Source organism: Neofelis nebulosa, chromosome 8, assembly GCF_028018385.1.
Source record: "Neofelis nebulosa isolate mNeoNeb1 chromosome 8, mNeoNeb1.pri, whole genome shotgun sequence".
NCBI classification, from domain to species: domain Eukaryota; kingdom Metazoa; phylum Chordata; class Mammalia; order Carnivora; family Felidae; genus Neofelis; species Neofelis nebulosa.
Window position 1 is genome coordinate 106,279,062 of NC_080789.1, and position 24,878 is coordinate 106,303,939.

General features: G+C 36.3%; 1 protein-coding gene across 13 annotated transcripts in view; it reads left to right on the forward strand.

Moving 5' to 3' along the window:
* The window catches only part of ERC1 (ELKS/RAB6-interacting/CAST family member 1), a 515,043-nt gene that overhangs the window by 133,818 nt on the left and 356,347 nt on the right, over nt 1–24,878 (forward strand). For all 13 annotated transcript variants that reach the window (XM_058744143.1, XM_058744141.1, XM_058744150.1 and 10 more), the window contains one exon: nt 9,553–9,720. In XM_058744143.1, the coding sequence (XP_058600126.1) occupies nt 9,553–9,720 (168 nt within the window). The remainder of the gene's footprint in view (nt 1–9,552; nt 9,721–24,878) is intronic.

Genomic DNA, 24,878 nt, shown 5'->3' on the forward strand with positions numbered 1-24,878 from the left:
ATCATAGGACTGAAAAGAGTAGGTTGTATATTCTAATAGTGGAAAAATGAAAATGAATACCCAAGATGTGTGACAAGAGAAATTATAAGAAAGTATTCAAGAGATCTATTCAAAGTGTGATTCTGAGATCAGCAGTGTCTACTCGCCTAAGAACTTATTGGAAACAAAATCTTGAGTCATACTTTAGATCTTTGAATCAGAGTCTACATTTTAAGCGTCCTTAGTCTGTAAAGTGCTGTAAAATGTTTTGTTTTGTTTTTGGCTAGGACAGTTTAAATCCCAGGTGCAAATTAAATTACTAATCAGTTATTGATTATCATTTAGGAATCATGAAGATGATATAGCAGTTTTTAAGATTGGCTTTGAGCAAATGGCACTATGATTTTCAAACAAGAGAACAAAGAGGATTGCCACCTCTGTGCACCTAAGCTTTTTCCTAAGTGCTATTTTATTTTATTTTTTTAATTTTTTAATGTTTATTTTTGAGAGAAACAGAGCATGAGTGGGGGAAGGGCAGAGATGGAGGGAGACACAGAATCCGAAGCAAACTCCAGGCTCCAGGCTGTGAGCACAGAGCCTGACTTGGGGCTCAAACTCACAGACTGTGAGATCATGACCTGAGCCAAATTCGGACGCTTAACTGACTGAGCCACCCAGGTGTCCTGCCCCCTAAGTGCTATTTTAGAATGGAATATTGAAGGATCTTGAGGTGGAAATGGTCATTACTGAAAGTCAACATTAAAACTAGGTCACCTCAGGGATACCTGTGTGACTTATTCAGTTGAACATCTGACTTTGGCTCAGGTTCTGAACTTGGGGTTCACAAGTTCAAGCCCCACATTTGGCTTGCTGCTGTCAGTGCAGAGCCCTCTTTGGGTCCTCTGCCCCTGTCTCCCTGCCCCTGCCCCACTTGCATTCTCTCTCTCAAAAATAAATAAAAACATTTAAAAAATAAAAAAAAAATTAGGTCATCTCAGGCTAATTTTATATTATTCTTGTATCTGGTAAGATATATAAGATATATCTTATAGTTTATTATCCTATATCTAGGATTTCCAGTCTGGAAGATCAGGAGTATATGAGAAATGTAGTAGACCTATACCTCTTCAAGGCGCTGGCAAGGCAGTGTAAATAAGATGGAGAAATGGAAGCTGGATAAGATGGTAATTAGGTTTCTTCATAACTATAAATTTACTTTTCCCAAAAGGTGATGTTTAATGATGTATGTTAACTTACATAAAAATTTCTGGTAGTATTTATTATGTATCCCTCGAATGTTAACTCTTCCTTGTTAAGTATTTTTATTAATGAATCAGATGGAAAAAAATATGGAGGAAGGATGGGTAATGTGCATATTAGATAAGAAATTCAGCATTCCAAAAGATCTTTAAAGAGAGTAATGGGCTAAACCAAGCAGGATAAAAATTTAAAAGGATGACTGTAAAAATTGTTAATTTTCTATCTCTCCCTCTCTCCAACAAAAAGCTAGCCCAATCAATCAATCTACCAAACCCATAAAAACTGACAAAAGCATCTGTATAGTGGCTGCCAGAAAACCCCTTCAAAAACAAAAAAACATATGCAATCTTCATTTGTTTTGAAAGTGCCTAGATATAAGGGTAAAGTAATCAGACGTAAAATATTGAGTTCTGGATACAGTGATTTAAATGATGTTGGCACATTTAAGCATGTTTAGATGCAAAGAGTCTGAAATCATGGCATATTAAGGAATAGTTGAAGGGTAGCTTGGAAAAGAAATGCTCTTGGGAGTACATGATAGTCTGCATGTATCTGAATGGCTATTACGTAGAAGAGCATCTGGCCTAAGGGGTTGAACTTGGGCCAGTGGATAAAACTACAGAAAAAGCCTTTTTTTTTTTTCTTTCTTTTCTTTTAAAACTTCTGGATAAGAGATAGCTTTTATGCCTGGTAAAAGCAGAGTATGGGCAGCCTCTGGAGAGGAACTGTGTACCTGAGTTTTACTGGAGGTGTTCAGATACTAGAAAAGCCTGCTTAAAAGGGATATAGAGACCCAGGATTTAGAGGAGAGATTCAATCAGGTAAGCTTACCAGGTCCTTCCAATGAGGAAATGGTCTCTTTCTGTGATTCTGAGGGTTTCCGGCACGATTATAAGGCTTACTTAATTTTAGTCTGGTACCAGAATGAGGAAGTGTTACAGACTTAGAGTGTTACAGGCTTAGAGAGGTCAGGGTAGAAGAACTAGAGGTTGGCCAACTGCCCTGCATTATCAGATTTGCAGAGACCAACATTAACATTTCTACTGAGGCTACATAGCTGAATATAGCTTATTACTATATACTTTGTGTAGTTGTTATTGTGTTGTCTTTATTATGAATTTTCAGGTGGAGACAATATTGACATCGGTTTCTTAGACTAAATTTGCAACTTTTCTGTGTGTGTGTCTTCGTGAGTAAAGTACAAATTATGTACTGTGGAAAGGCACATCTACATCCTTGGCCTTTTTGATGTTTCTCTGAGCTCTTCAACTTTTTGTCAGGTATAAGGCTTTAAACAGCTCAATGCTGTTTGCCAAAATAGCCTTTTAAAAAAACGTTTACTTGTGGGTGTTGTCAGTCTTATGGTCCAGCGTCCTTCATTCAGCCTCCGTTCTAGATGAGATTAATGAGAAATGTGGTGATAGGAAATTATACTTAGTGATCTTGGGCAAATCACTTAGTTTGGGCATTGATTCATCAGCTTGAAAAAAATTTTTTTTTAACATTTATTTATTTTTGAGAGACAGAGTGAGACAGAGTATGAGTGGGGGAGGGGCAGAGAGGGAGGAGACAGAATCCAAAGCAGGCTCCAGGCTCTGAGCTGTCAGCATAGAGCCTGACGCAGGGCTTGAACTCACAGACTGTGAGATCATGACTTGAGCTAAAGTTGGATGCTTAACTGACCAAGCCACCCAGGTGCCCCTCATCAGCTTTAAAATACACAGAGTTTAGATTAATAATTTTTAAAAAGTTTATGAAATACTGCCAAATACAGAAAGAAATGCAGAAAGTAATATAATAAACACCATCAGATTTAATCTACATTAATGTTTGACCTCATTAGGGGATCTTTAAAGGTTCTTTAAAGGAAAAGGTTCTAAAAAAAAATTTCTATTCTATTCTATTCTATTCTATTCTATTCTATTCTATTCTATTCTATTCTATTCATTTTAGAGAGAGTGTGAGCAGGGGGAGAGGGGCAGAGAGAGAGAATCCCAAGCAGGTTCCACGTTTAGCACAGAGCCTGACTTGGGCTTGATCCCCTGTCCCTGGGATCATGACCTGAACCATAGTCAAGAGTCGGACATTCAACCAACTGAGCCACTCAGGCACTCCAAAATCTCAGTCTAAACTAAATATTCAGTGGAAATCTGGGTTAAGTAGAATATTTTGTTAAAATCTCAGGGTTTTAGAACTGTTTGAGGTTAGGAATAAAGATTTGGAAGCTGTCACAATGGATGTGGTGGCTGTAGCCTAGGATTGAATTGGTTTCTCCAGAGGAAGTTATATAAAGTGAGATGTGAGGAGGGGAAAATGACAGAGGAGCCAGTGAAGAAAACTGAAAAGTTGTGGTCAGAGAATCAGAAAGGAGTGAATCATGGCAAAGCCAAGATAGGAGTTCTAGTAAACAAGCTATTGTATCCATGCAGTTACTACTGCTATTGTGTATTTAGATTCATGATGTAAATAAGATAGCTTGAGAGAGTTGATAGCTTTTGATCAGAAGTGAGTCCAGAAGAGCTGGGTAGCCATTTTTCTGTTCATGTCCAATGGTAGAGAAAATCTTGTAGAGAAAAACCTTCTGTGTTTTTGAAGTTGGCATAACCTGTTTGCCACAGACCTTGACGCTTGGCAAGCTAGGTGGATGCTGTTCCTCCAGTGCAGTTGATGTGAATAAACAAGGTCTTATTCCTCCTACCAGGAATGGTATTAGGGTGATGATTATGTGTCCAGCTCGTCTCTGAGGGGCTTTCCTGAATGTGTTTTTTTGTGGTTTGCAAAATATGGACCTCACACAAAATTGTACTGTGAACTTAGCTCACTCCAAACCAAAAAGATCAATGTAGAATTCAGAGCAACTAATCTAGTAGTAGCAGAGTGGTTTTTGTGGTTATTTTTATCTTAGATCTCCAGACAAACACATTTAAATTCTTCATTGCACAAAAAAAGTAGACCAAGAAAAAGTGTATTACAGTAAGTGATTTGAATTGAATACTTCGTAAAGACAAGATCATTTAGTAATTCTAATTACTATGGACTTGAGTATTTCTGTACCTAATATTTGTTATATGAGATCTATTTTATACCAAAGCCTGCATTTCCAGCTACTCTTACACTGAAGGTTTGTATGTTTAATACAAGAGTTTTCATTTTTTACTTTTTTTTAGTCACCAATTCCTGTGGGTCTCATACCTGACATTCCCTCAAAATGGCATGCAGGTATCTATGACTGGTTAGCACTGGCACATTTCCAAGGTCACTTAGCTGAGTGAGGGATCTAATGTACAAATGCAGCTAGGATATCTAGGTACTTTTGGTAAAGAAGCAGAAATATGAGGTCTTATAGTTATTGTCCTATGAGACTTTGGTACCAACAGAATGAGAAACATTTAGAAATGCTGAGGGATGTATTTCTGCTGTGTTCTGATTTCTTACCCACAGAAGGAAAACATTTCATTTTTCTGAAATTAATGCTGAGAAGAACTGAGAGACAAAGAAATTAGGCAGTTAAGACTTATCTACAAATTTAAATGTCTGGACTTTTTGCCTTTATAATAAGAATTCAATAATATATTTCAGGGCTATTGAGTGAAATGTTTTTTAGGAGGTTGCTTTGTCTTTGCTTGTGTTTATTGGGATATGTAGTATATGTGTTTGAAGTAGAATATTCAGGGGCACATGGGTGGCTCAGTCGGTTAAATGTCCCACTTCTTTTGCTCAGGTCATGATCTCATGGTTCATGAGTTTGAGCCCTGCATTGGACTCGACAGTGACAGCGCAGAGCCTGCTTGGAATTCTCTGTTTCCATCTCTCTCTGCCCCTCTCCTGCTTGCTGTCTCTCTCCCTCTCTCAAAATAAATAGATAAGCATTAAAAAAGAGAGAAGTAGAATATGCAGTATACAAAATACAAATGAGAATGTAGAAATTAGGTGCAAATGATTTAGTATATGATTTATTTTTAAATTTTCTGACATGTGTACTTTTTTAAGACTTTGACCTCTTTAACTGTGCAGAAGGGTCAGTGATTTCAATAAGCACCCTCTTGAATCACCGTGACTGATGCCCTGTAATGGATTCAGCTAATAGGAACCAAATCTGATACTGTCAAATAGGATTAGTAGCCACACAGGCCAGCTTGAGCTATGCCTGAATGCCAAGTGGATAAGGGTCAATGGGCTCTTTTGGCATCTTAAGCAGCCTGGTTGTGAATTTCATATTCCACACAGGTCTTTGCTCTGTGGTGGTGGTCCATTTCTTCAAATTGAATCAATATTCAGTTCTGACATTGTCTTGTGGACTTTTTTGTTTCTTTGCATGGTAGAGTGTTTCTGATTTTAATAGGTTGGTGATGGAAAACCAAGGAAATGTAAAGACTTTTGTCATCTTGCACTTTAGAAAGGACTGTTGGGGAAATCATGTAATTCATCTTTTTTGCATTGAATTTTAATTCTTGCTCTGAGGTCTTTAGTGCTGAATTCAGGCACCAAAACTGTATATTTTTAGTTGTTATATTTCTTGGATTCACTGGGTTTTATTTATTGTAGTTCTACTGTTTGTCAGTAAACACATTTTTTTTTTTAAAATCACTTTAATCTTTTTGTTTTCCATATCTCTGAGAAAAATTTTAAATAGGCTGGCTATCTTAACACATGTCGTTTACATTTCATAAAGTATTCAAGAGAAGAACACATTTAGATCTTCTTTGATTTCTTATTTGTAATTTTCAGCATATAGATCCTTTATAAGTTTTGTTAGGCTTATACCTAGGCATTTAAATTTTTTTGGAGTGATTGTAAATGGTCATAAATTTTGAAAATTGAAATTCAGTATTGGATCCTATTTTGCCAGCTTATAAAATATCTACATTTTTAAAGCAACTATCAATATTCCTGTATTTTCTTTAGTATTATTGTTAAGAATGAAATATTTCAGGCACATAAAATACAGATTAAATAATAAAACACTTTAAAATAGTATCATGATGTGCAGAAGTTTTAAATTTAAATTTAAATTTAAAAGTATTTTTCTATATTTTCCTTCTAAAAGTTTTAAAGATTTGCTTCTCAAATATAAAATCTTTAATTTACCTAGAATTTATTTTTGTGTATGAGTTAGAGATCTGACCCCCTTCATCAGTATGGGTAGCCAGTTGTTTAAAGACAGTTTATTGAATACTCTGTCCTTTTCTCGCTGCTTGCAGTATCACCTCTGTTTTTTATATGTATGGGTTCCTGTATGTGTGGGTCTGTGAGCTTGGCTCCCGTTTCTCTTGCAAAGGTCTGTTGGTTTATTTCTTTTTTTTTTTTTTTTTTTGTTTATTTCTTAATAAATACCATACTTTCTGCTTTTGCTTTTTAAGAAATAAAATTTATTGGGGCACCTGGGTGATTCAGTTGATTAAGCCTCTGACTTCGGCTCAGGTCATGATCTCACAGTTCGTGGGTTCAGGCCCTGCATCGGGCTCTGACCACTGGAGCCTGGAGCCTGGAGCCTGGAGCCTGGAGCCTGGAGCCTGCTTTGGATTCTGTGTCTCCCTCTCTTTCTACCCCTCTCCAGCTCACGCTTTGTCTCTTTCTCTCTCACAAAAATAAATAAACATTAAAAAATTTAAAAAAAAATTATTGACATAAACTGCATATATTTAAAATGTACAGTCTGGTAAGTTTTGACACACACACACACACACACACACACACACACACACACACACACACCTGTGAAACCAGTACCACAGTCAAGATAATGAATATGTCCTACAGATTTTCGTGTACCTCTTTGTAATTCCTTTCTTTTGCTTTTCCCTGATATTCTTTACTACTCCCTCCTCTTCCTCTTCCCAGGCAACCTTGATCTATTACTGTTCTATTCTATTACTGTAATTAATATACATTCTCTAGAATTTTACATATATGAAATCATATATACTCTTTTTTGTCTAGTTGTTAGTGGGGTAGTGTATTACAGAATTAGTGGTTAAGATTGGAGGATCTGGAGACAGACGAGTTAATCTTAATTCCTGCTATTGTTTATTTATAGCTACTTTTTCTCAGTCCCAGTTTTCCAGGTCGCCAGGGGAGAGTGAAGTTTTCCACAGGGATAATGCAAGTGAAGAAGATATGATGCTTGAGGATAGAATTGTGAGGATTTTTTAATTTACCGTAGGTATGGTTGGCAAGCACATACATGACTGTATGCAGAAAGGTTCAGAAGTCTGAGAGTAGAATGAAGAAAACCATTTAATAGAGAAGAAAAGATGTGTAAAACGAATATGACTAAAATAAAAAGGAGGTGCTATGAGGCTGTGTTGAATGATTGTTCAGGCTGGGAGAAAAAGAAGTAAAACCAGAATAGGGATGAATGATAGAGAAGAGATTTTAGATCAGAGGTTATGCTGTGCACAAAGAGACGACTTAGTAGGCTAGAAGAAAGAAAACAGTTGTGTTTCAGAAATAAGAATTTAAGAGTTTGAAAGTTCTTAGGTGGACCTTTCCAGAATATAATAAGGTTACCATATTTCCTATTAAAATAGAATACAGGAAAATTAGAAGTGACAGGTATTTATTGAGGGGACATGGTAGAATTTGTGGTAAAGAATTATAAATGGAGCCTAAAAAGATTACTTCCCCAATTTCTGGCTTGGTGGGACTAGTGACGTTGAAGTGGTTGGTAGAAGTGTAGTTTAGCAGAGTAAAATTTGGTTTATTTACATGTTTTTCCTTTCCAGCACAGACCAACATAATTTGTAAGTATGTAATGACTTAACTATAGCAGTCTCAAATGAGACTAGTCTCATAGGATATTTTCCATAATACTTAGCAGTAAGTATTACCATACACAGTATTGGGTCTCAAATACCTTATAGTTTAGATATAATATTAGATTGTCCTTGAGAGTTTTGGTGTACTTTAAATGTGAGTCATTACTCATGCTACCTGTTTTTTCTTTGTGGGCTGGTTAATTAGCCAGGAAAAATAATACAGGACAAGTTCTAGGTTAAAGATGTTTTATAGAAATATACTTGATGTCTTAGATTTGCACTTTCACTGTGGAAGCCACCAGCCCACATGTGGCCATTGAGGCTTGAAATATGGTAGTCCAAATTGAGATAGGATGTAAATGTAAAAATTACAATATGCATTGGACTTTTAAGACTTGGTATGAAACAAAGAATATAAAGTAAAATGGCTCATTAATAGTTTTTAATATGGATTACATGTTTGAAATGACAGTATTGTAGATAGATTAAACAAGATACAGTATTAAAATTAATTTTATCTCTTATTTTTTAATGTAGCTGCTAGAAAGCTTAAGTTTCATTGTGATTTGCATAGGACTTAACATATTTCTGTTGAACAACACACTGTCTTAAGATGAAAGAAATGTACCTCCCTCGTTTGCTATAATAGATGTGTTACTATTTGCTGAACTTTAAATCTAGTGGAAAAGCAAAACAAAGAAACAAACCCAAAATAAATTTAATGTGTGAGTATGCTTGATAAAATTTGCTTTGAGTGGATTTAAAAATATGCACTATTATTAGGTTTCTAGTTATTTGAAAATTATATTTAATGAGAGGTGTTAAACTTGGGGGGATAAAGGTAACTGGATGCTAGGCTTCAGCTGACTAGGCTTGGGGTCTGAAAATAGACCTTTGCTTTTTCCTTTGTACAGATGTCTCAGTGCATTATGGGATTGTCTGTCTAAAAAGCATCACATTCTACCATTAGTTTGTATTATGTGATACAGTAAGTGTCATGCTTGGTGATTGATACTTAGAGTTTTCTTTCTAATTTTAGATTTCTAAAGCAGTGTGGAATCATTTGGGAACTTGTTGGAAAAACTAATTCATTAAAAAAAAAAACAAAAACAAAAAAACCCACAACTAATTCATGAGCCCTAAACCCATTGAATCAGAAGCTCTGGTGGCTGGGCCTGGCAATCTGTTTAAACACTCCAGATGGTTGTAATGCACCTAAAGTTTGAGAAGCATAGTTGTAGATTATACTACTTTTATAGAAGTGGCAAAACTCAGTCTCTTTATAACAAGTCTCCATTTTGTCCCTTGATTCAGATATATTTATCCTGCTATATCGTATATTTAACTAATGTAAATTTTATTTTTATTACAAAACTGCTCATAAGGTTTATGGTTTAGTTTCTAAATAGCAATGATTATATTTAGAGTGGTATTTTATTGATTCTAATGAACGCTTACTATATAAGTATCATTTGGGCAATTGTACACATCTATTTGGAAGGAATTACATTCCTTTCTTTTCATTTAATCATTTGTAAAAATGTCACATTCTTAGGTGGATGCTCTCCGATTGCGTTTGGAAGAGAAGGAAACCATGCTGAATAAGAAGACAAAACAAATTCAGGATATGGCCGAGGAGAAGGGGACACAAGCTGGAGAGATACATGACCTCAAGGACATGCTGGATGTGAAGGAGCGAAAGGTTAATGTTCTTCAGAAGAAGGTAAGGTGCAGGTGTTCTGAGTTTAGTTTCCTACACTTACCATACATCCCCATTCCTACCACTAAGTTATACCTAAATTCTGTCAAAGTTTCTTTCTTATTCCACTGTTTATATTTTTATGGTTAGTAAATGAAAGTGTTGTTGCAGTAGGTAGATTGTGAAAACTGCTCTGTATATTCAATTTTTAAAGTAAATGCGCTTAGTGTCCATAGTATTTTTGATGCTGCTGTTTCTGAAAAGTGCCTCATAGGTCGCTTTGTAGGTTACTTGTAGGTTCCTCATGATTGTAAGAGGCTAACTCTGGAGTAAATAAGAAAAGTATCAATAATTATTCCCCTCCCTTTTTTTAAGCTTAAGTAAGGGATACTCTTGAGATAACAGTTACAGTAGACAGTAGTATTTATTGCTCATCTCCACTGAGATGACAGATTAGAAATATTCGATCTTGTTCCAGTTTATTTATTTATTTATTTATTTTTATTTATTTTGGGGACAGAGAGAGACAGAGCATGAACGGGGGAGGGGCAGAGAGAGAGGGAGACACAGAATCGGAAACAGGCTCCAGGCTCCGAGCCATCAGCCCAGAGCCTGACGCGGGGCTCGAACTCACGGACCGCGAGATCGTGACCTGGCTGAAGTCGGACGCTTAACCGACTGCGCCACCCAGGCGCCCCTGTTCCAGTTTATTTTTAACCTCTACCTGGGGCACCTGGGTGGCTCAGTCAGTTAAGCGTCTGACTTTGGCTCAGGTCGTAATCCCAAGGTTCATGGGTTTGAGCCCTACGTTGGGCTCTGTGCTGACAGCTCAGAGCCTGGAGCCTGCTTCGGATTCTGTGTCTCCCTTTCTCTCTGCCCCTCCCCTACTCATGCTCTGTCTCTCTCCGTCTCTCAAAAATAAATAAATGTAAAAAAAATTTTTTTTTATTTTTAACCTCTAATAGCCAAGGAATAAAACTCTCTTTACTAAACCTCACATTCAGTTCTTATTCATTCATTCATTCATTCATTCATTCATTCATTCATTCAGTGCCCATGAGCATGGGAGGGGCAGAGAGAGAAGGAGAGAGAGAATCCCAAACAGGCTGCATGCTCAGCTTGGAGCCCAATGCAGGGCTTGATCTCACGACCATGATACCATGACCTGAGAGGATATCAAGAGTTGGACCCTCAACCAGCTGAACCACCCAGGCATCCCTCACCTTTTCTTTGTATTACAGAAGACCATGTCCTGTATTTTACCAATAGTATATTAGTTTGTTTTCATTTGCTTTCTGTATGTAAACATAAATATTTGATCACTTTAAATATCTGTTGACTATATCTTGTCAACAAGATAAATTGTTTAAATTATTATGCATATAATCTCCTCATCACTCTTTCTCCTGACATGCTTACTTTTAAAATAATTTTTGTTATTTTTTAGTTTTTCTTTTTAAATTTTAATTCCAGTGTAGGTAACATACAGTGTATACAATATAGTGATTCAGTGATTCTATACCTGTGTCAGTGCTCATTGTGATAAGTATACTCTTAATCCTCTCTACCTATTTCATCCATCCCCTACACACTTCCCCTCAGTTAACTATCGATTTGTTTTCTACAGTTAAGAGTCTGTTTTTTTTTATTCGTTCTGTTTCTTAAATTCCACGTATGAGTGAAATCATATGGTATTTGTCTTTCTCTGACTTTTTTTTCACTTAGCATTATGTTCTCTAGCTCCATCCACGTTATTGCAAATGGCAAGATTTCGTTTTTTTAAATGGCTGAATAATATTCCATTGTATGTATATATACACCAGTCATCTATTCATCTATTGTTGGGACACTTGGGCTGCTTCCATAATTAGGCTATTATCAATAATGCTACAGCAAACATAGGGGTGTATATATATTTTCAAATTAGTATTTTTGATTTAACAAATTTAAAAATCTGCATCTGTTGACTACTTTTTAAAAAATTTTTTTTTTTCAACGTTTTTTATTTATTTTTGGGACAGAGAGAGACAGAGCATGAACGGGGGAGGGGCAGAGAGAGAGGGAGACACAGAATCGGAAACAGGCTCCAGGCTCCGAGCCGTCAGCCCAGAGCCTGACGCGGGGCTCGAACTCACGGACCGCGAGATCGGACCTGGCTGAAGTCGGACGCTTAACCGACTCTGCCACCCAGGCGCCCCTGTTGACTACTTTTTATGAAAAATAGTTTACTTATGATCTCTCCCATCTTGATTTTTGTTGGTAAGCTTTGTTGTCTTATTGAATCCATAATACTTTATGGATTTACAATGTGTTGCTTTTCAAGGGGGAAAGACATTTTTACTATAATTATAATTCATATTGTTTAGCTTTTACTTCTGTGTTTGAGTGAATTTAATGTTTGTTACTAGTTTTACAGTGTCACAGCTAACTATTGCCAAGGTAAAATTTTTTTTCTTTTTTTAAATTGTTTTTTAAATTCTAGCTAGTTAACATACAGTGTAATATTTGTTTTAAGTATACAGTGTAGTGATTTAACACTTCCATACATTATCTGGTGCTTGTTACAAGTGCCCTCTTTAATCCCCATCACCTATTTTACCCATCCCTCCACTGACCTCCCCTCTGGTAACTGTCAGTTCTCTATAGTTAAGAGTCTGTTTCTTGGTTTGCCCTCTCTCTCCCCACCCCCCTCTCTTTTTTTACATTGCTCATTTATTTTGTTTCTTAAATTCCACAGATGAGTGAAATCATACCATATTTGTCTTTTTCTGACTGATTTATTTTACTTAGCATACTCTCTAGCTCCATCCATATCATTGCAAATGGCAAGTTTCATTCTTTTCTGTGGCTCAGTAATATGCCATTGTATATATATGCCACATCTTCTTTATCCATTCATCAGTTGATGGACATTTGGGCTGCTTCCATATCTTGGCTTTTGTAATAAGGTTGCTATAAACATAGGGGTGCATATATCCCTTTGCATTAGTGCTTTTGTATTCTTTGGGTAAATACCAAGTAGTATGATTGCTGGATCTTAGGGTAGTTCAATTTTTAACTTTTTGAGGAACCTCCATACTATTTTCCAGACTGGTTGCATCAGTGTATTCTCACCAAGAGTGCAACAGGGTTCTCCTTTCACCACCTCCTCACTAACACCTATTGTGTCTTCTGTTGTTGGTTTTAGCCATTTTGACATTTTGATATGAGGTGATATCTCATTGTGGTTTTGATTTGCATTTCCCTGATGATAAGTGATGTTGAACATCTTTTCATATGTCTGTTGGACATCTCTATGGCTTCTTTGGGAAAGTGTCTGTTTATGTCTTCTGCCCATTTTATAATTGGGTTATTCATTTTTTTGGTGTTGAGCTTTATAAGTTCTTTGTATATTTCGGATACTAACCCTTTATCAGATATTTCATTTGCAAATATCTCTCCCATTCCATAGGTTGCCTTTTAGTTTTGTTGATTGTTTCCTTTGCTGTGCAGAAGTTTTTATTTTGATGTAGTCCCAATAGTTTAGTTTTGCTTTTGTTCCCTTTGCCTCAGGAAACGTATCTAGAAAGAAGTTGCTATGGCTAATGTCAAAGAAGTTACTGCCTGTGTTGTCTTCTAGGATTTTTATGGTTTCAGGTCTCAAATTCAGGTCTTTAGTCCATTTTGAATTTCTTTTTGTGCATGGTATAAGTGGTCCAATTTCATTCTTTTTCATGTTGCTGTTCAATTTTCCCAACACCATTTGTTGAAGAGACATTCTTTTTTCCCTTTGGGTATTCTATCCTGCTTTGTGGAAGATTAATTGACCATGTAATTGTGGGTTCATTTCTGGGGTTTCTATTCTGTTCCATTGATCTGTATGTCTGTTTTTGTGCCAGTACCATACTGTTTTTATTACGGCAGCTTTGTAATATAACTTGAAGTCTGGAATTGTGATGCCTCCAGCTTTGCTTTTCTTTTTCAAGGCTGCTTTGGGTATTCAGGGTCTTTTGTGGTTTCATATAAATTTTAAGATTGTTTTTCTAGCTCTGTGAACAGTGCTGTTGGTATTTAGATAGGGATTGCATTAAATGTTTAGATTGCTTTGGGTAACATAGACATTTTAACAATATTTGTTCTGGGGCATCTGGATGGCTCAGCTGGTTAAGCTTCTGACTTCAGAGTTCCCTGAAGTTCGAGCCCCATGTTGGGCTCTGTGCTGACAGCTCAGAGCCTGGAGCTGCTTTGGATTCTATGTCTCCCTTTCTTTCTGCCCCTCCTCTGCTCAAATTCTCTCTCTTAAAAAAAAAAAAAAAAAACATTAAAAAAAAGCAATATTTATTCTTCTGAATGGTGAGCATGGAATGTCTTTCCATTTCTTTGTGTTTTCAATTTTTCATCCATGTTTTATGTTTTTCAGAGTATAGATCTTTTGTCTCTTTGGTTATGTTTATTTCTAGGTATCTTAATTGTTTTTGGTGCAGTTGTAAATGGGATTGATTCTTTAATTTCTCTTTCTGATGATTCATTGTTGGTATATAGAAATGTAGCAGATTTCTGTAGATTGATTTTGTATCCTGAGACTTTATGAATTCATTTGTCAGTTCTAGCAGTCTTTTTCATGGAGTCTTTTAAGTTTTCTATACATAATATCATGACATCTGCAAATAGTGAAAGTTTGACTTCTTCCTTGCCTATTTGGATGCCTTTTATTTCTTTTTGTTGTCTGATTGCTATGGCTAGGACTTCCAGTACTAAGTTGAATATAAGTGGTAGAAATGGACATCCCTTTCTTGTTCCTGACCATAAAGGAAAAGCTGTCAGTTTTCCCCACTGAGGATGTTATTAGCTGTGGGTTTTTCATATATAGCCTTTATGATGTTGAGGTATGCTCCCTCTAAACCTACTTTGTTGAGGGTTTTTATCATGAATTTTTGCATCCACGTTCATCAGGGATCTTGGCCTATATTTCCTTTTCATTGTGATGTCTTTATCTGGTTTTGGTATCAGGGTAATGCTGGCCTCATTGAATGAATTTGGGAGTTTTTATTTTTGGAATAGTTTCAGAAGAATGCATAGTAACTCTTCTTTAAATTTTTGCTGGAGTTCACCTGTGAAGCCATCTGGTCCTGGACTTTTGTTTGTTGGGAGATTTTTGATTATTAGTTTCTTTGCTGGTCTATTCAAGTTTCCTATTGCTTCCTGTTTCAGCTCTTGTAATTTGTAGTCTAGGGATTTATCCATTTCTTCTAGGTTGTCCAATTATTAGCATATATTTTTTCATAATATTCACTTATAATTGTTTGTATTTCTGTGATGTTAGTTGTTATTTCTCCTCTCTTTTTTGCAATTTTATTTGGGTCCTTTCTCTTTTCTTTTTGACAAGTTTGGCCAGAGGTTTATCAATTTTATTAATTTTTTCAAAGAACTAGCTCCTGGTTTCCTTGATCTGTTCTATTTTTTTTCTTTAGTTTCCGTATCATTTTATTTCTGCTCTAATTTTTATTATTTCCTTCCTTCTGCTGACCCTAGGCTTCATTTGTTATTCTTTTTTCTAGCTCCTTTTGGTGTAAGGTTAGGCTGTTTATCTGAGATTTTTCTTCTTAAAATAAACCTGTATTGCAGTAAACTGCCCTCTTAAAACTACTTTTGCTGCATCCCAAAGGTTTTGGGCCATTGTGTCTTTATTTTCATTTGTTTCCAGGTACTTTTTATTTCTTCTTTAATTTCTTAGTTGACCCATTCATTGTTTAGTAGAATATTGTTTAACCTCCATGTATTTCTGGTCTTTCCAGACTTTTTTCTTGTGGTTGACTTCTAGTTTCATACTGTTGTGGTTAGAAAAGGTTCTTGTATGACTTCAATTTTTGTGTTTGTTGAGGCCTCTTTTGTAACCTAGTATGTGATCTGTTCTGAAGAATGTTGCATGTGCACTTGAAAAGAATGTGTATTCTGTTTTAGGATAGAATGTTCTGAACATATCTGTTACATCCATCTGTTCCAGTGTGTTATAAGCCATTATAATAATGTTGGGTGCATATATATTTATAATTGTTATATCTTGTTGGATTGTCTCCTTCATTACTGTATAGTGCCATTCCGTCTTTTGTTACATACAGTCTTTGTTTTGAAGTCTAGTTTCTCCGATACAAGTGTTGCTATTCCTGCTACTTGACATCATTTGCATGATAAATGTTTCTCCCCTCACTTTCAATCTGGAGGTGTCTTTAGGTCTGAGGTGAGTCTCTTGTAGGCAGCACATAAAAGGATATTGTATTTGTAATCTATTCTGATACCCATGTCTTTTGATTGGAGCATGTAGTCCATTTACATTCAAACTAATTATTGATAGATATGTATTTATTGCCAATTTATTACTTGTTTTGTGGGTGTTTCTGGAGATTTTTTCTGATCCTTTCATTTTTTTCTTTTTTTCATGTTTTTCTGATTTTCTTTAGTGATATATTTGGATTTTTTTCTCTTTATTCTTTGCATGTTTATTAGTGGTTTTTGATGTATGGTTACCATTAGGTCTGTATATATATATATATATATATATATATATATATATATATATATATATTACCAACGTGTTCTGCAAATATCAGTCTATATTCAGGTGATGGTCATTCAAGTTTGAACCGATTCTTTTCTCCTCTCCTCCCCATTTATAGGTATATGTTATTATATTTTATATCCTTTGTATGTGAGTTCCTTGACTGTTTTTTACAGAAATATTCATTTTTACTGCTTTTGTTTTTCCTGCCTTCATACTGTCACTTTTGGTTTCTTTTTACTACTCAAAGAGTCCCCTTTAATATTTCCTGCAGGGCTGGCTTATAGTGCTCATGAACTCTTCCGATTTTTGTTTGGCTGGGAAACTCTTTATTTGTCATGCTATTCTGAATGATAGTCTTGCTGGATATATTGTTCTCAGCTGCAGATTTTTCCCATTCACACTTTGAATATATCATGGTACTACCTTCTGGCTTGCCAAGTTTCTGATGAAAAATCTCCAGCTAGCCTTATGGGTTTTCTGTTGTAAGTTAATGAGTTCTTTCATTTTGCTGCTTTTAAAGTTTTTTCTTTATCACTGTATTTTATAAATTTAATTACAGTATGTCTTGGTGTTGGCCTGCTTTTGTTGATTTCTCTGTGCCTCCTGGATTTGGATATTTATTTCCTTCCCCAGATAAGGGAAGTTTTCAGCTATTACTTCTTCAAGTAATTTTTCTGCCCCCTTTTCTCTCTCTTCTTCTGGGACTCCTATAATACAAATGTTACTACATTTGACGGAGTCACTGTGTTCCTTAAGTCTGTTGTTGTCTTTCATAATTCTTTTTTCTCTCTTTTGTTCATCTTCATTGCTTTCCATTACTTTCTCTTCTAATTCATTCCTCTGCTTCTTCCTGCCTACTGTTCAATGCATCAGGTGTGTTTCTAGTCTCATTTATTGCACTCTTCTCTCTTATGGATTCTTTTTAGCTCTTTTATCTCTGTGGTAAAGGTGTCACTGATGTCTTCTTTTCTCAAACCTCAAACTCAAATGAGTATCCTTATGATGTTGTTTTGTTTTTTTAAGGATATGTGTATTTTATTTTTTTATTTTAGAAAGAGAGAGAGTGTGTGAATGGGGGAGAGGGGCAGAGGGAAAGAGAGAGAATCTAAGCAAGCTTTATGCTCAGCACGGAGCCTGAAATCAAATCAAGAGTCAGATGCTCAACTGACTGAACCACCCAGGTGCCTCAGGATTGTTGCTTTAAATTCTTCATCAGTCATGTTCCTTATATCTATTTTGCTTGGATCTCTGGCTGTGGTTTTATCTTGTTCTTTCATTGGGATAAATTCCTCTGTGTTTGCATTTCGTCTAAGTCTCTGTCTTCTTCTCTGTGTTAGAAAAGCCAGTTAATGTCTCCTGCTCCTGAAAGTAATGGATTTACGAAGAAGAGTTAAGGTAGTGTCCAGGGTCTGGCATCTCAGGGACTGCCTCTGGTGTGTGCTCTGTGCAGTCTGCTGTTGTGTTCTGGTTGTTCTGTCCTTCAGGTCAGTTATCTGCAGAGGCTCTCCTTGCCTCCTGTGGGCAGTGTTTTGTCTCTAGCCTGGATGTGGTGAGTTTTAGCTAGGTGTGGTCTGGTTGGCTTGTGAAATGAGAGTTGTCATCATTTCCACTGTAACTGAGGCCTTGCCAAACTCTCTGGTCCAGAGATGTGGTATGGGCAGGGCTTTGTGCTGGTCTTCTGGGGGAGGGGTCTGCTATGCTCGTGTTGGGGCAAGGGTGACTGAGAAGGGCAGTTCCACTAGAGCCCAGGGGCATGGGGCTTAGTGTAAGCAAGTTAGTCAGCCTTTGGGCACTGTGCTGCCTCTTGCAGGTGGTTCTGTGTTTAAGATGAGGGGGTAGGGGAGGAAAATGGCTTCATAAGCTCCCTTGTTCCCAGAGAGGTGTCTCCATGAATGCTGCCTCTGAGGGTAGTGCTCCAAGAAGAGTGAATAATTTCTGCACTGTGTACCTCAGGTGTTCTTCACATCGCTGTTTCCATGCTGTTTGCCCCCAGGTCGTTTGCTTGCCTTCTGTCCAGGAGCTGCACAGTGGATGTGGCTTCTTCTCTGCCTTTAGTTGTGGAATTTGTTCTGTCAATCCTCAGGTTGATTTTGGGGGAATTTAGGATGATTTGATAGTTATCTAGTTGTGTTCATGGGAGGAGGTGAGCCTAAGGTCTTCCCTGCCATTTTCCTGCTTTGTACGCCAAGGTTTAAATTTTTATTTAATTCTTGATTGCCCTAGAATTCCATTGAATAGGTTTTCAAGAAAGGTCATAGGTATGATGTTTTCTATGTTCTTGCTTATTGATTATGTTATTTATATTATCTTCTTTACATTTTATAACTAATTGTTACAGAGATGCAAAGAATATAGAGAATAATGAGTAATGGTAGTTACTCAGCTTAAGTAAAACTTCAGGGGTGCCTGGGTGACTCAGTTGGTTAAGCATCTGACTCTACTCTTGATTTCAGCTCATGTCACAATCTCATGGTTGGTGAGATCGAGCCCTGTGTTGGGCTCAGTGCTAACAGCACAGAGCCTACTTGACATTCTCTCTCTCTCTGCTAGTCACCACCTCCCCTACAATAAATTAAAAACTTAAAAAAAAGAAGTGAAAATTCAAATACAGTTTATGTTCCTTGGCATATCTTTACTTGATAGTATTGTCCTCCATTCTGTCCCAGAGTTGAACACTTAATTTTGGTACTTATGAATGCCCTCATATATTGGATCAGGATACATACTTTTGTACTTTTATAACCTATGTATATATTAGTAAAACATAGGTAATATGAGAAGTATTTACCCTGACTGTAACCAAGAGAACGTAAAATAAGACCAGATTAACATACAATTTTATATCTGTACTTTTATGCTATGTTGGTGAAAATTAAGAAGTCTGTGACAGTATCAAGTGTCAATAAATATGGCACCTGGTTTTCTTGAAGAGCACTGTTGGATTTTTAAATTGGTACAAATATTTTGGAAAGGAGTTATGAAGTTAAACATAAGCATACCCTCCCCGATACAGATACCTTAGATGAACTCCAGTATACGTGTAGGAATGCTCATAGTAGCCTTATTTGGCTATAACAAAACAAAACTGGGAAACAGTCTACAAATGTTCATTAAGAGAAGAATGAATAAGTAAATTTGGTATAGTCACACAATGGAGCCTCTTATTTTAGGGCAAAGGAATGTTTAGGATAAAAATTCAGCAGAGTCATTTCTTCTAGATATAGGGAAGGCAAGGGAAATGGCATAAGGAGGGATATGTAAATATCTTAATATAGGGAATGAGTTTGTATGTATTTAACTTATTATTCACATACTTCATAACATATATGTATATAATAAATATTATTTGACATAAATGAAAATAACTAAGCAGATTAAGTGTTGTTAAACTTGCATGGTTGGTACATTGGTGTTTATTAGTTTCCCTTTGTTTGAATATTAACTTAAAAAAGGCTTAAGAAGAAAAACCCCATCTCTCTTTGTATATATCTGTATTTTCTTTGGAAAAGAAAAACTGACTCTTGGTTTTGGCTCAGGTCATGATCTCATGGGTTTGTGAGATTGAGCCCCTCATCAGGCTCTGTGCTGACAGTGTGGAGCCTGCTTGGATCTCTCTCTCCCCCTCTCTCTGCCCCTCCCTAGCTTGCAGTCTCTCTCTCAAGGTAAAGGAATAAACATGAAACAACAAAAAAAAGAGAGTAAAGTATCTTTAAATTTTTTTTTTTTTTTAACGTTTATTTATTTTTGGGACAGAGAGAGACAGAGCATGAACGGGGGAGGGGCAGAGAGAGAGGGAGACACAGAATCAGAAGCAGGCTCCAGGCTCTGAGACATCAGCCCAGAGCCCGACGCGGGGCTCGAACTCACAGACCGCGAGATCGTGACCTGAGCCGAAGTCGGACACTTAACCGACTGAGCCACCCAGGCGCCCCAGAGAGTAAAGTATCTTTAAAAAAAAAAAAAGAAAAAACTTTTCATATATTTCACTTTAAATTTGTTCCTAATTTTATAATTCTAAAATTAGAGCCATCTTTCTCTAGAAGTTCGTTTGTACATTTTGAAACAATGTTTGATACAGATGTAGAGGCTTATTTGATGAAGTTCAGCTGTCTGATTAAAATTTTTTGTATGAATTCTCTGGCAAGTGAATTTATTCATCTTATGGTCAAATGTATCCAATTATGATGAATTAACGACTCGGACAGTTTGAGCCTTTATTCTTGAACCAGAATTTGGCTACTTACAGTGTTTGCTGATTGAGATTAACTTGGGGCCATATTGAATAAGTATAATTCTCCTTCTGTAGGATGACTTTTTAGATATTGGGAGCTTGCTCTTGGACAGCCCTCACATCTTATTTTCCTAGGTGAAATATTTCTGTTCCTCTCAATGTTCTCATTTGCCCTTAATTTTTCTGATGGGAGTTATTTGTCTGAACTTATTTTTCTTCCATACTTTACTTGACCAGTTGGAATTTTGGATATAATTGCAAGAGAGATAATTAGAACATTATGAATATTCTGTTCTTGGTCCTAGCTGATACGTGATATTGGCAACTCTCTGAAACTCACTAACCTTCAGTTTTTTCATTTATAGACAGGGTATAATAGTTACTTCAGGAGGTTTTTGTTAGATGATGTAATGTGTATGAAAGTACCTTGGAACCTATAAAGTGTTACACACTGTGGATAGAAGGTGTTAATATTGTTTATTCTTACTTAATTTTACTTTGCCAAATTCAGCCAATTAATCTTTGAGGATCTTTTTGAATCTTGATTTATTTAGTTTGTCTCCTTCAATTTTATGCCTTCTACCCATCTGTGAGCATATTCTTTATACTTTCATATAAGTGATAATATATTGAATAGGGCCAGAAAAGACTTTTGTGGTATATTGTACATCTGTCAGATTTATTTCTCAAAATAATTCTCAAAGCTCTTTTTGTCATCTAAAAATTTTTATTCTTGTAAATTTGTAGGTCTAGCCATTTTAAAGATTCTTCTTTCTCTTCCTCATTCAGACTCTTACATATCTGTCTTAAAAATCTGAGTCAGTTGGGGCACCTGGGTGCCTCAGTCGGTTAAGCATCTGACTCTTGATTTCAGCTCAGGTCATGATCTCATGGTTCTTGAGTTTGAGTCCCACATCAGGCTACGTGTTGACAGTGCAGAGCCTCCTTGGCATTCTCTCTCTCCCTCACTCTCTGCCCCTCCCCTGCTTGTGCTTTCTCTCTCTCTCTCTTGTAAAATAAATAAGCTTAAAAAAAAATCTGAGTTAATTGGAGAGATCACTCTGTATAATTCTTTCTTATAGTGATGCCTGGGTTATTAGCCAGTGATACACTCAACTGTTTTTGGCTTTTTCAGGACCACTACCCATACATTTTTCTAGATTTCTAAGCAATGTATATATATATATACATATACACATATATATATGTGTGTATATGTGTATATATATATATATATACACACAATGGAATATTGTTTGCTGTTTCTCCATTTCTTCACTACCACATCCACTTATAGTTGCATAGTCAAATTGTGTTTGTGGCTTCCCAGTATTCTTAAACTGTCTTCATTCATCCATTCAGCATAGTACCTTCTACTATATAGTAGGCACTGTGCTAAGTACAAAGACAAATAAGATGTGGTTTCTGCTCTCCAGAAAGACTTTAGAAAGACTTTAGAAATCTAAAGTCTTAGATTTCTGGGAGTCAAAGAAGTGGTGATACAGATAGTATATAGTGGGGCACAAAGCAAGGAATTTTAGATTTGAGCTTGTGTGAAATTGAATGAATGTTTGCTAAGCAGATGGGAAAGGAGTGAGACATCCCAAGCTAAGAGAGCAGTGTGAATGAAAACATGAAATAGTGTTCTTTTCCACATTGTCATGCCTTGGAATTCTGCCTTTGCTCTTCAAACATTTTGTAATAGGAATTCTTACAAGGTTCTGGTAGAGCACTGTCTACAAATGACTTTTCTTTCTTATTATGAACTCTCCTATTACCTGGTCACTGGGACAATTATTTCCAGTTCTTACATAAGGAGAAAGTTTTCAGTGAATATACTCATCTTTATTTTCCTTTTAGTTTATTTAGGAAACTAATAGAGTTCCACTTTTCTTTTCTCTGGCCTTGAATATTTACTGTTAAAAACTAGAAATTTATCTGCAGTAGGTAGTGAGATACAACCTTTCAGGTAGAACGTCAGCTATTCCTAGAGCAAAGTCTTAATTCTGCACACTTAACCTACTTTGCTTCTTTATACAGAGACTTAGTCCATAAGGAAGAGGGATAAGTTAATTGCTTTCATCTTTTTTCTTATTTCTGACATCTGGATTTTGTAATCATTTTTTTTCACAAATATTTATAATGGTATGTTTAAGTAATATTTAAATATTTTAATATTTAAGAAGGAATGCCAGGAAGCATATTACTTTGGCATTACTTTTGGCATATTAGATATTCATTTAAAACATCATTGTTTTCTGAGAATAGTAGCAGCTGTGATAGTGGCTGGATTGTGAGTCACATACTCTGCACTATTTTTGACTCTGTCTCAGCCACCACTGCCCACCCACAATCTTCTAACTCTCTAGGTAGTTTATGTATTTGTGTGCACTGGAATAGCCCTGTGCTCAGAGAATAAAATGGGACAATAGCAGATGGCTAGGCATGCTGTACAATGGGATTAGCATTGGGCTCCTCCTTCTCAGGGTTCTCCCCTATGGTTTAAAGTAGTTTTGTGTTACAGTAAATTTCTTACCTTTATAATAAATTACTGACCTGGAAAATGTAATTGAGCATTTGAATCTGAGCTGCATTCAGAAATCTGTGTTAAAATTGTACAGCTTCTTGCTTGATTGATTATAAATGATAATGTTGCTTGGAGTTTAATTTGCTGATGCAGATGTTACCATCATTCCCGTCTGTGCTTCTGTAACTTCTGTGTTTTGCCTTACTTGTTTCTCCAGTTTTGTTGGTTTTGGTGTTTAGAGTTTAGATTTAAGAGTAGCAGAAAGTTAATTAATATATAGAATTAGAAGGTTGCAGGTGGTTTGTTTGGTCATAGATTGGTTCTTAAAATTTTCTCTGTTACTGGGTAACAGAGAAAGTTTTGGGTAGCAAGTCAGAAAGAATAAGTTTTTAAATATATTTTATTTGTTTTTTTCATAGTATTGACTAAGGTAGTGTTCATGTCTTCACTTTTTCCTTAAAATGGAAAGGAGAATATGGTTTATACTAAAAACAACATTTAGTAATTTTACTCCGGGAAAGTTAATATTTTATTTATGTATATGTTTTTATTTTATTTTTGAGAGAGAGAGAGAGAGAGAGAGAGACAGAGTGTGAGTGGGGGGAGGGGCAGAAAGAGAAGGAGATACAGAATCTGAAGAAGGCTCCAGGCTCTGAGCTGTCATCACAGAGCCCGACGCGGGGCTTGAACTCACAGACGATGAGATCATGACCTGAGCTGGAGTTGGACACCCAACCAACTGAGCCACCCGGGTGCCCAAGAAAGTTAATATCCTTAAAAAATTCTTATTTTTAATAAGGATTAATTGCAGTGTTTTCTAAATGTTATTTTTAAGTCACAACCCAGCTGTTAATGAAGCTAAAATTAAGAGAAGACAAAGTCAGTCTTCATATAACCTTCCCTTTCCCCACCCTGCCACCTCTTTTTCAAGTAAACCTTAAGGAGGTCAACAGCTAAACTTGGAAAGTCTAATTTAACTTCCAGTGTGTCAACAGATAACTATTTTTAAGTGATGTTGATCTTATACAAGTGACATTTTGTGATGATTGATGCGTTATTCCCTATGGAAAGTTTACTGTGTTATAAATTGTTTTAGTTATGATATATTCCTGCTTACCATCCCTTCTCCTTCCAGAACATTTTTATCTGAAAAAATAAAAACAATAAAACAAACACAGCACCCATCACCCTACATTCTGATAATTCTGATAATCTAGAAACAATAAATTTCAGATATAAGCAATTAAAACAGCAACAGCAATAGCATTGCTTTACAATAGATGGAAAAAAACCTATTGCTATATAAATGAACTATTTCTAAGGCTTAGTGACTTAAAGAACCATATCAGATTGTTTACTTATTTGTGAATCATGAATTTAGGAAGGGCTCTCAAGTAGTTTGTCCCTGATTTGTTTGGTGACAGCTAGGGGTGTCTGCAGTTGGATGATCCACTGCCAAGCTGGCTTTTTCACTTGCATACATTCTGCATAGGTACTTCTTGGCCTCTGGCTGCATGGTTACATGATGTCTTTTGCCTCAGGGCTTCTGCATATGCCCTGGGTATACCACAGCATGATAGGAGTAGTCACACTTCTTATGTGCCACCTGATTTCCACAGTCACAGGTGTTAGAAGCAGAAGCTGCCTGATGAGTTAAGGGTTATATGCTGTGAATTGGTTTGGAAGTGTCAGAGGATTCCTTTTGCTGTATTCTGTTTGTCATAGTAGCCACAGGATTGATCTTGATTCAGGGGGTCAAGAAATAGACTTCAGTTCTTAATGGAGGCATGGCAAAGCCACATTGCAGAAGAGCATGTAAGGTGGGAGGTATTGCTGTGGCCATCTTTGGAAAATATCTGCTCCAATTCAATAAAAATGTTGAATAA